The following is a 15,749-nucleotide window of genomic DNA, read 5'->3' on the forward strand; positions in this document are numbered from 1 at the left end:
TTCCAATACAGGATACTTTCTTGATGTTTGTTTGTTTGTGTGTCTATTTTGTTTATCTGCATCTTTCAAGCCTGTGTGCCCCTGATCTCCTGAGAGGTGGTCTTGATGTTCTTGAGGGCCCTTAGACCTCCTTTTCTCCATTGTCTCCAACCAGGTCTTTTTCCATCACCAAAAGGAATATGCTTTCCCCAAAAGGAATCAACACCTGACAATTTTTGTTTGTTCCTTTCCCCATCTAACTTCCCTCTTCCTGATAACTTTGTAACTGTCAACACAACTGATGCTCTTTCATCTCCTCACCTTACCAACTTAGAGCTGGTTCATCTTCTTTACTAATATTCAATATTATTCTATCATTCACTTACAACATCTTTTTCTTTTTTGGTGCTGAGGATCAAACCCAGACTGTTGCTCAGGCTAAACTTGTCCTCTACCATGGATCTACACCCGCAGTACCATTTCCAATATCTTTGGAGATTGGCTCTTTTCTTTTCTCTGTGATTCCTACAGTAAGTAAAACCTCTCACATATGATATCCGTACAGCCTTCTAACTGTAGTCACAGATTTATTTATTCCAACACCCCCTCACATCGACCAAAGTGGTTTTGCTTATGGGTTTCAAATAGATTGGGTTAATATTTATTGAGAACTTACTATGTGCCAGGTGGGCATTATCTCAGTTAATCTTAAACATTATCATAGGAAATATGTTTTTTATCATTAGTGTTACTATTAGCAAACATATATTGAGCACTTACTATGTGCAAGACACTCATTAAGTATATTTGAATTACTTTAATTTTTATAATGACCTTATGAGCGAGTACTATTATGAAGTCCACTTACAGATGAGATTGAAGATTTAGAGAGGAAGTAACCTCACCACACAACTTGCAAGTGGATTCGAGGCCAAGCTCAAAGCCATCACAATATATCAAATCTCCAATATTATAGAGGCAGACTCAGCACTTCAGAGACTAGTTCAGTTTTCTACCCTTCTCCTGAAGCTTCTTATAGTCTCATCTTTCAGCAAAAAACAGATCCTTCTTACTTTCTTCCTTACTTATTATCCCTTGAAGGTTGATAGCTTTCAGGATTTTCTCTTTGGACTTTCTTTCTATTGACTCTAAGCCATTGGCTCTTCACCATTTTTGTCATGGACTCTTTTTGAGTATTTGAGAAAAGTTTGAACTTTCTCTCCAAAAAAATGAACATAGATATTTAAATGTCCTTCCTTTAAAACATGGGAATATGATCTAAATATTAAAATAGAAACTCTGAACCAGTTGGAACACAGGTTAGGTACAACTCTTGAAGACATTGGTGTAGGAAAAGATTTTATGAACAAAACCTCAGTTGCCCATGAACTAGCACAAACAATCAACAAGTGGGATCTCTTCTTATTAAAAGGCTTCTGCACAGCAAGAGAAACCACCAGCAGTGTGAAGAGACAATCCACAATGTGGGAAAAAATCTTCACCTGCTCTTCCTCAGACAAAGGTCTACTATCTCGAATCTATAAAGAACTTAAAAAGATCAGACCTCCCAAATTTAAAGACCCAATCCGAAAATGGGCAGCTGAAATGAACAGACATTTCTCAGATAAAGAAGTAGAAATAGCAAATAAATACATGAAAAAATGTTCAACATCACTGGTCATTTGAGACGCAAATGAAAACAACTCTGGGATTCCACTTCACTCCAGAAAGAATGGCTGCTATCATGAAATCAACCAATAACAAATGCTGGCGGGGCTGTGGGGAAAGAGGAATGCTGTTCCACTGCTGGTGGGAGTGCAGACTGGTGCAACCACTGTGGAAATCAGTATGGAGATACCTCAAAGAACTAGGACTGGAAATCCCATTTGACCCTGCTATTCCACTGCTGGGGATCTTCCCCAAAGAATTAAAAGAATCATACCACAGTGATATATGTGCGCCCATGTTCATAGCAGCACAGTTTGTAATAGCTAAAACTTGGAAACAGCCCAAATGCCCATCAACTGGAGACTGGATAAAGAAAATGTGGTTTTTTAAATAAAATGGAGTACTATTCAGCCATAAAAAATGAGAAATTAGAAACATTTATAGCTAAGTGGATGCACATTGAGGCAATACTCTTAAATGAAATAAATAGGACACACATGAATAAATACCAAATAGTTTCTCTGGTGTGAGAAACTGAAAGTATAAATAAAGACTAAATGTATAATAGGTAATGTGAAATAGGAAGAAAAGGGGCAAAGGGGAAGGAAGTGGGAGGGCTAGAGGAAAGGATAGAAGGGAATGGGATTAATATGAGAAAATGGAAAAATAGGAACAAAATCTTTGTAAATAGGGAGGAATGGAGGGGTTGAAGGGAGGGCTGGGCAAGGGTGAAAAATAAGAACCAAGAGAGACTATGTAAAGGTGCAAATCTCCAATGATGAATGTCATTATATTGTATACTAAAATGTACCATTGATTAGAATGAATAATTGAAAATGTAAAATAGGAAGAAAAGGTCCAAAGGGGTAGGGGTAGTGGGAGGGGCAGGGGAAAGGAAAGAAGGGAAAGGAAAAATGATGAGAAATGGAAAAATTGGAAATAAAGTCTTTGTAAATAGGGAAGGCTGGAGGGGATGAAGGGAGGTCTAGGAATGGGGAAAAAATAAGAACCAAGATGCATTATGTAAAGGTACAATTCCCAATGAGAAATGTAATTGTGTTGTATAGCTACAATGTACCAATAAAAGAATTTAATAAAAAAAACAAACAAACATGGGATTATGTGCTCTTACAAATAAAAATAAGTTCTAGATGGATTAAAACTCTAAAGGTAAAGCAAAACAACAGAACAAAGAGAAAAATACAAGAAAATTTACTTCACATACTCTTGAGCTGAGGGAAACTTTTCTAGGTATGCCATCAATTCCAGAAGCCGCAATGAAAAAGACAGACAGGTCTGATTTATATAAAAGTTTAAATTCTCTACCAGGTAATTCCTATTCTCCATTCAAGGAGAGTACTGTTTGCAAAGCAGAAAATCCTTCTGTAACATTAACTGTTTTCTTACCTCCAGTGATAATCACATTCGCTTTTACACAGTAGCAGAATGTATTTGCTCCTTTTGGCATGGCAAACTCTCTGACAGGCCTGAGAAACACAAATTAGATGTAAAATGTATATATTTTTCTTAAGAATGCTAATTCCAACTTCTAAGTAGATCATATTCAGTAAGCTCATTTCTAAATTGTCTGTAAATCCATTTGCCCAGAGAAAATATTATAAATAGTGATTAAGGCCTCACTGGCCCACAGAATCCACTTATTTTATGCTGTGGTTTGGGTAAGTGTTCTCCAGAGGTCTATGAGGTAAAGGCTTGTTTCCCAGCCCATGGACCTATTGGGAAGTGGTAGAAACTTAAAAAATACAGCTTAGTGGGAGATTTGCTGATTATTGGGGGCAAGCCCTTGAAGGGGATTGTGGGACCCCAGCCCCCTCTTCTGACTCTCTTTGCTTCCTGGCTGTTATGAGGGGAATAGTTTGCACTACCATGTACTCCCCCTCGCGATGTGCTGCCTGGCCACAGAACCAAAGGCAATAAGGCCAACTAATCATGGATTCCAAAACAGGGAACCAAAAGAAAACATTCTTGTTTTAAGTTGATTCATCAGATATTTATTATGGTAGATGAAAATGAACTAACACATATTAAAAAATAAAAAAAACCATACTTGATTTGCTGATTTTATAGAAACTCGTAGACCATTGGATTTGGTTGTGAGGCCATTTTTGGTTAATCACGGCGCGAGATGCTGAAACACGAAGCCCAAAACAGTGCAGGCCTATAACAGCTCTACCTCATCTCCTCAGAATTCAATTTCTGTCTTTTTTCCTAATATTTTTCAGTGCATTTCTCAGTTTTTAGGTGAACAAGCCAAAGGGACTAATACATCTTGAGTAGTATCTGTGGCAGGCTTTAAACCAGGCACTTTTCATGAGTTGAGTCATTTTTGTTAGACTATAAAGTAGGTATTCACATTCACAAATGGAAAAACTGAAGCTAAGAAGAGCTGAGAGTAAGGTGTTCAGTGGTCACAGAGGTCTTAGAAACCAGTCTATCTAACTCAACCACAGCAACCTTACAGAGGAGTGCTACTGCCTTTCCAATATAATAATCTGCCTGGAGGGTGGGTAACTAGTGATTGTAATGCAAATGTAACTTAGTTGTTTATCTCTTGGAAACTGTCCAGCTATCAAAGGGTTAAATATTTAGTTTATGTGTGACAACAGGCCAATATGTTCTGCATGGCATAATTAATTACAGATGTTCATTTTCTTCCTGGTACAAACTCCAAAGCTAAAATTTCCATACAAAATTATCAGCAGAATGGTAATCATTTCTGAAATGTAAATTTTTTGACAGAATTTTGTTTCCTGCCTTTTTGGGAGCTGGGCTGGTTCCTATTTTAACAGCTGGCCAATTATGTGTTTGTATAAATGCAGTTTTATCCGGCCCAACTTAAGATTCATTTTAGAAAATTGCAGAAATAAGGAGATGTTGAATCTGGGAATGGAAGGACCCCAACTCTCATTCTATTGAGCTGACTCTCCAGTGGCTGGGATGCTTCAGGGAAAACATGATTACACTGGATCACTTTAGCCTTTAGATTTTACAGGAGAGTGGCCCAGTGAGGAAGTAGCTGAGAAGCTGAGCCAGAGTCTGAACAGATCAATGATCACTATTTGCTGAGGTTGTCTGAGTATTTTTATCTCAGTTTCCTGCCTCTCAGCTGATTATATCACCAACTAAATTCCATGAGATAGGAAGCCCAGAAGTTGTCTCAAAGATAAATTCCTGACTATTGCAAATTAGATGCTCTCTGGAGTGAAGACCAGAATGCTCTGGTTAGTTGGAAAATTAAAATTTCTAGATAATCTTAAGTATTTACAACTATTGAGTACCAAACCTATGGAACAATATAAAGAGTAGGAATTTAAATTCCTTATAATATCATTATGTAAACTAGAAATACATTCAAACATACATTTTGAATAAACAAAAATATTCATTAAATGCAATAGATTGGTTTCCTCTGTGTGTGTGTGTGTGTGTGTGTGTGCGCGCGTGTGTATCTATGTGTGCTTGTGTGAATGGAAGGGTATGCAAGGATAAAAATAAAATAAGAGAGAGTGTGAGAATGTGATTAGCTCAACTCTGCTCTTGAGATTTCCTCACCAGAAAAAAAATTCAATTTGCCATTAATTGTGCTAGTTGTAGGGCACATTTTTTTTTCTGACAAAAAGAAGTTATCTTGACTAAATGGGATTTACAAAAAAAGAAAAGAAAACATATCTACCTCGTTTAAAACAACCAGAAATTCACAACTTGACTGGCAGTCAGATCACACTTGGAGAAAGGGAATACTGGCACCATCATCTGTTCCCAAAGGACAATATAATTCCTTTCTTTTCCTTCAGTGTTGCAGCACTTATCATTAACATGGATTTTGGCCATACATGGAAATCAAAGTCTTTAAAAATCCATTCCTCATAAAAGAGCTTAAATGCTTTCAACTGCTCCAGCATTTTATAGTTTTCAAAGCACCATCAACCATCTTAGCTTATTTGATAACTACCAAAATCGTGTGCGGTAAGAAAGTTAAGATTATTTCCATTCATAAATGATGTTACTGAAGTCCATATAACTTAAGCAACATATCCAAGACCATGTGCCCAATACATAAATGGTAGAAAATGACAGAATTCATTTGTTCTTGTACAAATTTATTCTTTGATACTCTTAGTAAATAGTGCCACGTAAACAGTCCTCCCAACTGGAAGCCTGGCAAGCACCTGCTGTACAAATGTCCTTTTTCTAGACTGTTGCATGGGTAAATGGTCACCTCATGCAGATCTCTGCTCAAACTTTGTCTCCTCATAGCAGGTTCTGTGACCATCCTATCCAAAGTATTGCCTCCCATCATTCTCCGTCTCTAACACCAACCTTACATCATTTCCATCACATACTCACTTAAATGTATGTTATTTACTTAAGTGTTTATTATCTATCTCTCCTACATGAGCTTGATGAAAACAGAGATGTCTATTGTATACCATTATATTGCTACTTGGAATAGTTTGTTTGGGGTTTGTAATAAGCGTGCAGTAAATACGGTTGAGAATTTAAAAAGTAAAACAAATCCCTCTCATTTATTCCTCTCATCCACTAGTTCATCAATTCTTGTAAATTGTACAAGAATCTGTCCTCTCTGCATCCCTACTACCACTGGTTACTTCTCCTCCAAAGTACTGCCATATCTTCTCAATTGGTCTCCTTTTCTGCTTGCATTTCCTCAATCTAGTCTCCAATTTGCTGCTAGAGAGATCTACCAAAAGAATGTATTTTCATCACTTTCTTGTTTAAAATATTCAATGGCTTCCTATACACTCCAGATTAAAATCTCAACTTTTTAGCATGGTATACAAATCTTCTCATATTTGGCTTGTTTAGCTTCATCTTTCCCAACTCTTCTCCCCTTGACACACCAATAAGACCAAACCATTTACAGTTTCTAGACCTCACCGTCTTCTAGAACTTCCATACTTTGCAAATGCCAATCTTTAATGTAACCATTTATCTATTTGACTCTCACTCAATCACTTTACCTGGCTAACTCATACTCGTTCTTCAGAACTAAGCATGCATGGCATCTCCTTCAGGAAGACTTCCCCAATTTTTCTTCCTCTACCGTCCTACCTTAAAATGCTTTCAGCTTTCTCTCCTGCTGCCATATGCCTTTCTTACATGTACATCATGGTGCTTATCACCCTCTGGAAATCATGTATTTGTTGCCTCCCTTATTAGACTCAAGATCCAATACATAGTCTTACCTTAAATTTCCCAGCACCTAGTACAATAATTCAAACATAGTTACTCTAAAATAAGAATTTGCTAAACCTATCTATATTCACATTACTTCCCTGGAGCTTCTTCTGGAGATATCTATGTAGTCTTATTCAAGTTTTAGAACAGTCAGAAAGACAATGTTGTATATATTAATAAATAATCTTGGTGTCTTGTGAAGATACACTCTAAAACATCATTAAAATGTAATAAATATGAACATTGAGGTATGAAAGGAATGCCTAATTCAGTCTTGAAAGAGAGTTGGTGGGGAAAGTTCAGAAAAATTCACTGGAATAGGTATTACCTCTTTTTTAAAGGACTATGGAGGGTGGAGAAAGAAAGAAGAGAATGGGAGGATATGTCAGGTGCTAAATGTGTAAAAAGTCTCAGGTCTAGGGAACTAGATATCAGCAAGAAGTTCAGAGTTACAGAAAGCTGAGTAGAGGGCAGTGAAGAGATGAGGTGGAGGAGTGTACAGGGGCCAGACCACGAGGTACTGTGAGAAGGAAATGGAGAAATGAGATGCTGGATGTCATTTTCAGCATGCCAAAACATTTTCAACATGCCAGGAGATTCATGGACAGTAGCTTTGACAGGGATAAAATCGAGGCAACAGCCTAATTGGAGATAAGACCCTGGAGAGTGGGAAGGATAGAAATAAGGAAGATAAGATAGATTCAATGAGTATTTATGAGGCAGTGTAGACAAATTGATGATTGACAGTTTGTAGAGACTGAGGGAAAGACAGTCACGTGAAGTTGCCAAGTTATAGATGGATTATGATCTCACCAAGCAAAATACAAAATGTTACAGAAAGCATATATTCAAGAGTGAGAGAAGGTAAGGAGATTAAGCTCTATGCCCAAAATGAATAATGTGGAATGCCTCAAGGCTCTCTGACTCCACAGAATAGCAGAGAGAGAAGCTCTACTAGAGAGGATTACAGATGTCAAGAGAGTGGGGAGAGTGAATTCAGAGTACTCTTTCCAAAAGTTAGGATGTGGAGAAAAGAAAAGATGCAGTATAATCATTAGAAGGACAGTGTAGACCAAAGAAAAGATTACTCAGATTCAAAATTACTTAAGCATTATAGATGGAAAATAAGGAGGAAGTAGGAGAAACTGAGACAGCAAGATACTGGAGAAGATAGAAGAACCTGAGGTCACTAAAGACTTGATACTTCAATATGTCTAACAAAAAGAAAAGAAGTAAAGCTGGTGTGACCATAGAGAATGTTGAAAGGTGCAGGGTGTTTGAGAATTCTCCTTTGAGGCTTTAGAGTTTTGCGTTACATAGGAAAATGGGACATCGAGGGAGGGTAGAAGGAGTTCAAATTTTGAATAGTCACAGAGAGAATGGGAAAGGAAGCAAATCAAAAGTGTGCAAAAGGGTTAGGAATCTAGGGTCAAGGCTCTGCTCAGCAGAAGGGATGAGATTTTGCTGATTGATGCAGTGTTCAGACAGGGATGTAAGGCAAAGAAGAATGCTGGTGAGACAAGGGCTCAGATGACTAAACTGGAGTCCAGGTTGGTAGGGAGGAAGGAAGGTCAAGGAAAAGACTGATGAAATGCAAGATAAAAGAGAGGTAAAAGTGTCAGACTTTGAGGTCAGAAGAAAGATTTTGGAGTTTCTGAACAAATAAATGCTAGGTTCTGTGAGTTAGGACCTGTCAATATTGTTCAGAAAAATCTCTTGATTTCTGTTATAATGTTGGCATTGGCATCATTCCTCCTTTGGCCAATTTCAAACTCTCAAGGTGACATCTTTAAACATGAAGTGGGAAAAAGATATATAGCCCTGCACCATTATATAGTATTTATATGTTCTAGAGATATAAAAACCTTCAGAAAATAAGTGATAGTAAAGTATAGTAAAATAAATAAGAAGTGATGGGTTTGAGTATTTATTGCCTTTTAAAAAAATATAATTGAATTGCAAGTTTATATAACTTAATTTGAGTAGTAATTGTAATGTTTAACAATAGACTGGCCAAATTCCTGAAATTAATTCTCATACATGAACTCATATGAGCTGGCGCTGGCATATCATTGATGTTGTATCTATAATTCTTATTTTCCTATTTAGACTTTTGAGCATTAGAGGTCAGGTAATGATTTAAATATATTAATAAATATTTGTTGAGTGATTTGTCTCTAGATTAAAGTTAAACTAGGTAACTATTATTAGTTTCTAGTTGACACATTATCTGTTATAATTAATCTCCTCAATTTACTGGAAGTATTTCCCTGGGTAAAATCATGGCTTTAGGTTTGCATACTGTGACAATAAAAATTATTTATCTAAATGCTGAAGTAGAATATGACTACAAGGGCATATAATACTGGCATGTATTTTCATAATGTTGCTTTGTGGTTATGAATATATCAAGAATTGCTAGCATATTATAAAATCAAATTAGAAATAAAGATGCATCTATTTCTTAAGTTAATTTTAATTTATGTCTTTATAATTAAATGGTGTATTTAGACTATTGATAAAGTTATTATTGATATAAACAGATTAATATCTAGTGCATTATTCTTTTATTCTTTGTTCTTGTTCTTTGTTCCTATTTTTGTCTTACACTCTTTTTCTCCATTTTGTAGTTGTAATTGAACATTTTATACGATTCTATTTTCTCTACTCTCCTTGAATATCAATTCTCCCACTCTTCTTCTTTCTTCTTTTGACTTTTTAAAAGTAGTTGTCCTAGAGTTTATAATAAATACTTTCAATTAATCTGAATCCATTTTTCAGTAACACTATACAACTTCACTAGTAATGCAAATGCCTTATAAAATCAATGCAATAACAAGTCTATCCTCCAGTCCCTTGTTTATTACTTTCAGAATTATTTACTTATACAAAGCATACATAAACATAGATATATGCAAACATGATCAAAGACATCCTTCATATTATTTTGAACTGTTACCTATTAGATCATTTAAGAATAAGAAAAATAGGGCTGGGGATTTAGCTCAGTGGTGCTGCTGCCTGCCTTGCAAGTGCAAGGTCCTGAATTTGATCCCCGGTACCAAAAATAAAAAAAGAATAAGAAAAATAAATTATTTTACTTTCATTTTTCTTTGAATCTCTTCCTTTTAAATACAAATACACATTTCTTATTTATATCATTTTTCTTCTCTTTTAAGAACATCTCTTACTATTTCTTGCAAGTTTTAACTCCCATTTATCTAATGGCCAGAGATGTTTAATATTTTACAAATTCCTCAATTTTTTATTTGTCTGAGAAAATTTATTTCTTCTTTACTTCTGAAGAGTATTTTGCAGGTTACAGAATTCTAGGCTGGTTGTTTTTTTCTCTCCTCAACACTAAATATTTCACATTATTTTCTTGCTTGTAGAAATGAGATATAATTCTTATTCCTTTTTTTCTGTAGATAAGGTATTTCCCCCCTCTGTCTTCATTCAAGATTTTTTCTTTTCTTTTCTGCATTTTGAAAATGACATGCCTAGGTATATTTTGTTTTGGAGGCCAGGTTGTATCTATATGTTTACCATTTATTCTTGATGCTCTCAGAGATGTTTGAATTTGTGGTTTTGTGTCTGACATTAATTTGGAAAAATTCTCAACAATTGTTGCCTCAAATACTTGTTTTCTCACTTTCTTCTGTGCTAGTTTCATTACATGTTATGCCTCTTGTAGTTGCTCCATAGTTTTTGGATATTCTTTTTTTCTGTTAAGGTCTCTGTTTTGGATATTTCTACTGACATATTCACAAGCTCATAGAGTCTTTTCTCAACCTCATTCAGTTTTCTAAGCCCATCAAAGGCATTCTTGATCTTTGTTAAGTGTTTAGATCTCTAGCAAGTTCTTCTGATTCTCTGTGTAGAATTTCCACCTCTCTCCTTATATTATACATCTGTTTTCTCATGTTGCCTACTTTATCTATCCCAGCCCTTAGCATATTAATCCTCAAAAGAAAAAGAAATTTCTTGTCTGATAATTCCAGCATCCCTGACATGTCCAAGTCTCGTGCTGGTACTTGCTTTGTGTCTTTAATCTGTAGTTGGGTTTTGTTTTTGTTTTGTCTTTTAATACGGTGTTGAGTTTTTTATTGATAGGCATGATGTACTAGGTAAAAGAAACTGTTGCAAATAGGCCTTTAGTAATGTGAGGGGAGGTCTATGAGGAGGTATTCATTCTGCCCAATAGTCCTATAATTAGGGCCCAGTCTTTCAATAAGCCTGTGCCTCTGAACTGTGAACTTTAGAAATGCTTCTCATTTTTGCCCTTAGTTAGGACTGGATGGCTAGAGTGGGCTGGAGTTGAATACTTCCTTTCCTTTAGGATGGCTCATCTCTGAAAAATCCAATAGTTCAGGATCTGGGAACATAGTTTCTCTGGTGAGCAGGCCTTGTCAAGAACAGAATGCTCTGGTGTATCTCAAAATAGTTCCTTTTCTCCTCTCCTTGTCAAAAGTGTGAGAAGATTTTTCTCTAATATTTTTTATGAAAACCTGGTTGAGTTCCTAGAGGTGAAAACCACAAAAATGTGGGGAGTCTCTCAGGAGTTTTATGTTTCAATACTGTGGATTGAACCCTGTGCCTTTACACCGAGCTTCATCTCCAGACGTTTTTTGTTTCTTTGAGACAAGGTCTTGCTAAATCGGTGCATTGCTCATATTGAGCTCCAATTCACAATCCGGTCTTACCCTCCCAGAATGCTGGAAAATTATGAGTGTGCAACTATGCCTGGCTTCAAATATTTAACTCTCAGGATTGTCCATGCTGAGTACCCACGAACTTGTCAATGACAGTTTAGGTTTTCCTACTCTGATATTTTGTGCTGTGGGGTTTCTGCTCATGGATTTCTGCTCTAGTAATTGGTGATTCTCAGTATCTGCCTCCTTCTCTCCCTACTTTGAAGGCAGCAAAATTTCCCTGTGACCTCACTTAGCCAAGAGATAGAAGAAGAGTTGATTTCAGTTTGTTCCGTTTCTTGCTTGTTATTAGAAGGGAGTGACAACTTCTAAGCTTCTAAGCTAGACTAGAAACCAGAAGTCTCAATGAATTTTTCTAAGATATCTTCATTGAGGTATAAATTACATACCATAAAAGTCACCATTTATATGTGGGTAATTCACTGGTACACTTATTTAATAATCACCACAAAGAGTTTTGGAATCATAAATTCCATCACTCTAGAAAGCTTCCTTTTGCCCATTTGAGATTCTTGTGGCTAACACCAGCCCTAGGCAACTGATGACCTATTTTCTGTTTCTATAAATTTGTCCTTTTAGACATATAATAAAAATGAATTCACAGAACATACAGCCTTTTTAATCATTCTTCTGTAACTTTGCACAATGTTTTTGAAGTTTATTTATTATACTGTATAGCTTAAGGAATTTTTTAAACTGAAAATTAAAATGCAATAGCTGTTTTCTAGTTGTTAATAAAAATTTAACCAAATTGAAAGTGAGTTAGAAATTAAGTCTAGACTTAATTGACAGATGCAGTAGAGTAGCTGGATATAAGGTCAACACTCAAAAAACAATAGTCTTTTTGTACACAAATAACAGACTCACTGAGAGAGAAATTAGGGAAACAATTCCTTTTACAATAGCATCCAAAAAATGAAATATCTAGGAATCAATCTAACAAAGGAAGCAAAAGACATCTACGTTGAAAACTACAGCACTCTGAAAAAAGACATCAAAGAGGATATAAGAAAATGGAAAGACATTCCTTGCTCCTGGGTAGGAAGAACCAATATAGTGAAAATGGCCGTACTTCCAAAACTGCTATATAGATTTAATGCAATGCCGATTGAAATTCCAACAATATATTTTACAGAACTAGAGAAAACAATCCAAAAATTCATTTGGAACCAGAAGAGACTGAGAATAGCAAAAGATATTGTAGGCAATTAGAGACATGACAGGGGGTATCACAATCCCCAACTTGAAATTATACTACAAAGCTACTGTGATAAAAACAGCATGGTTCTGGCAAAGAAACAGACACAAGGATCAGTGGAATAGATTAGGAGATGCAGAAACAACTCCGACACACTCAGCCACCTCATCTTTGACAAAGGCACCAACCATCCTCACCGGACGAAAGATAGCCTCTTTAATAAATGGTGTTGGAAAAACTGGACTTCAACCTTCCACAGATTAAAACTAGATCCATATCTTTTACATGAACTAAACTAAAGTCGAAGTGGATCAAAGATCTAAATATTAAAACAGAAACACTAAACTTGCTGGAAGATAGGTTAGGTAGAACTCTTGAAGACATTGGCATAGGAAAAGACTTTATGAACAAAACCTCAGTAGCATGGAAACTAGCAGAGAGAATCAACAACTGGGATCTTATTCTCTTAAAAAGCTTCTGCACTGCAAGAGAAACCACCAACAGAGCTAAGAGACAATCTACAATGTGGAAAAAAAATTTTTACTAGCTGTTCCTCAGACCAAGGACTACCATCTAGAATATATAAAGGACTTAAAAAAAGTCAGAACCCCCAAATTTAAAGACCCAATTCAAAAATGGGCATCTGAAATGAACAGACATTTCTCAGACAAAGAAGTAGAAACAGCAAATAAACATATGAAAAAATGTTCAACATCACTGGTCATTCGAGAGATGCAAATGAAAACAACACTGAGATTCCACCTCACCCCAGAAAGAATGGCTGCTATCAAGAAATCAACCAATAACAAATGCTGGTGGGATGTGGGGAGAAAGGAACCCTTCTCCATTGTTGGTGGGAGTGCAGACTGGTGCAACCACTGTGGCAATCAATGTGGAGATACCTCAAAAAACTAGGATTAGAGGTCCCATTTTACCCAGATATTCTTCTGCTTGAAAATAGCTTGATTTCAGCTATTTTCCCAAAAGAATTAAAAGAATTATACCACAGAGATATATGTGCACCCATGTTTATAGCAGCACAGTTGGTAATAGCTAAACCTTGGAAACAGCCCAAGTGCCCATCAACTGGAAACTGTATAAAGAAGATGTGGTTCCTTTATAAAATGGAGTACTACTCAGCCATAAAGAATGAGAAACTAGAGTCATTTATAGTTAAATGGATGCACATTGAGGCCACAATCTTAAGTGAAATAAATAGGACACACGTGTAAATACCAAATAGTTTGTCTGGTGTGATACACTGAAAGTGTAAATAAGAATCAATATGTGTAATAGATAATGTGAAACAGGGAAAAAAGGTCTAAAGGTGAGGAGGAAGTGGGAGGAGTAGGGGAAAGGAAAGAAGCGAAACAAAAAATATGAGAAAAGGAAAAAATGGAAACAAAATCTGTGTAAATAGGGAAGGATGGACGGGTTGAAGGGAAGGCAGGGGAATGGGGAAAAAATAAGAACCAAGATATATCATGTAAAGGTACAAATTCCCAATGATGAATGTCATCATATTGTATACCTAAAATATACCAATAAATTTAATGGAAAAAAAAGAAAGTGAGTTTAAACATTATTCAAATTCATTTATCTATAAAACATGATTGTGCTACACACAGATCATATTCACTGGCTATTCAAAACAATGATTTAAAAATATAAAGTTTGATCAACAGAACAATATTTGGAATAAACATGGATATAGCTGTACTGATTTATTCCAGTAGATTATAAGAATAAAGAAAAACTGAGGGCTGGGGATTTAGCTCAGTGGTGCTGCCACCTGCCTCTCAAGCGCAAGGTCTCGAGTTCGATCCCCAGTACCAAAAGAAAAAAAAAGAAAAACTGAACAAATTTGCTATGAGGAGGACACAGCATATTCACATTTTTATGAGTGACTTCAATTTCCTCCTGAAGATCCAATTAATCTTGTGAAGCAAACGGAATAGTTAATATTTAGCATCTTGACTTTTCTGTAAAGCAGCTTAAAATTTCTAAGGCTTACTGTAAAATTCTGAAAGTCACAAAATGTTTATGAATATAGACTGCTGTACTTACAAATTGTCCTCGAGTCTCTTCAAGGATTCAAACACTAATGAATGAACACTGTCTAAGGAGCAGGATCCAAAGCAATTCAGGGATGGGATGTATCTAACTTTCATAACCCAGTCATTGTGCAGCTTCCTTTTAACACTAGGAATGAAAAAAAGTGGGTGTTATGTTAGACACAGAAACACATAATACTGAATATTGTTTCTAAAACACATATATATGTGTTTGTAAAAGTGGATTTGTGTGTACATAGAAACAGAATTTTTTCTTTTTTTTGCTTAAATTCTTTTATTGGTACATTTTAGGTATACAATATGTTTACATTTATCATTGGGTGCTTGTACCTGTACATGATGTATCTTGATTCTCATTTTTTCCCCATTACCTGTGCGCCCTTCACCCCCACCACCTTTCCCTATTTACATAGACTTTGTTTCCATTTTTTCTTCTTTTCTCATAATTTTTCCTTTCCATTCTTTCCTTTCCCCTTCCCCTCCCACCACCCCTACCCCTTTGGACCTCTTCCTATTTCAAAGTATCAGTTATTCGTTATTAATCCTTTTAGTCCTTATTTACTTAGTCCTTATTTACAGTTTCTCACACTAGAGAAACTATTCGGTATTTACACATGTGTGTCCTATTTATTTCACTTAAGAGTATGGGCTCAATATGCAACCATTTAGCTATAAATGACTCTAGTTTCTCATTCTTTATGGCTGAGAAGTACTCCATTTTATAAAGGAACCACATCTTCTTTATCCAGTTTCCAGTTGATGGGCACTTGGGCTGTTTCCAAGGTTTAGCTATTACAAACTGTGCTGTTATAAACATGGGTGCACATATATCTCTGTGGTATGACTCTTCATAATTTTTTCTTAATAAATCATAAACTTTTCCATGCTAAATATATT

The 15,749-nt window shown here is 35.9% G+C and overlaps 1 protein-coding gene across 1 annotated transcript in view; it reads right to left on the bottom strand.

Annotated features, from left to right (window-relative positions):
* Wdr64 (WD repeat domain 64) overlaps positions 1-15,749 on the bottom strand; it is a 146,137-nt gene that overhangs the window by 98,918 nt on the left and 31,470 nt on the right. The window contains exons 8-9 of the mRNA XM_004853474.3: positions 14,845-14,979; positions 3,055-3,134 (exon numbers count right to left, since the gene is read on the bottom strand). Of these exons, the coding sequence (XP_004853531.1) occupies positions 3,055-3,134; positions 14,845-14,979 (215 nt within the window). The remainder of the gene's footprint in view (positions 1-3,054; positions 3,135-14,844; positions 14,980-15,749) is intronic.

This window comes from Heterocephalus glaber, unplaced genomic scaffold (assembly GCF_053883595.1).
Source record: "Heterocephalus glaber isolate CG9 unplaced genomic scaffold, H.glaber_assembly_v1.0 deba00001600, whole genome shotgun sequence".
Taxonomy (NCBI): Eukaryota; Metazoa; Chordata; class Mammalia; order Rodentia; family Bathyergidae; genus Heterocephalus; species Heterocephalus glaber.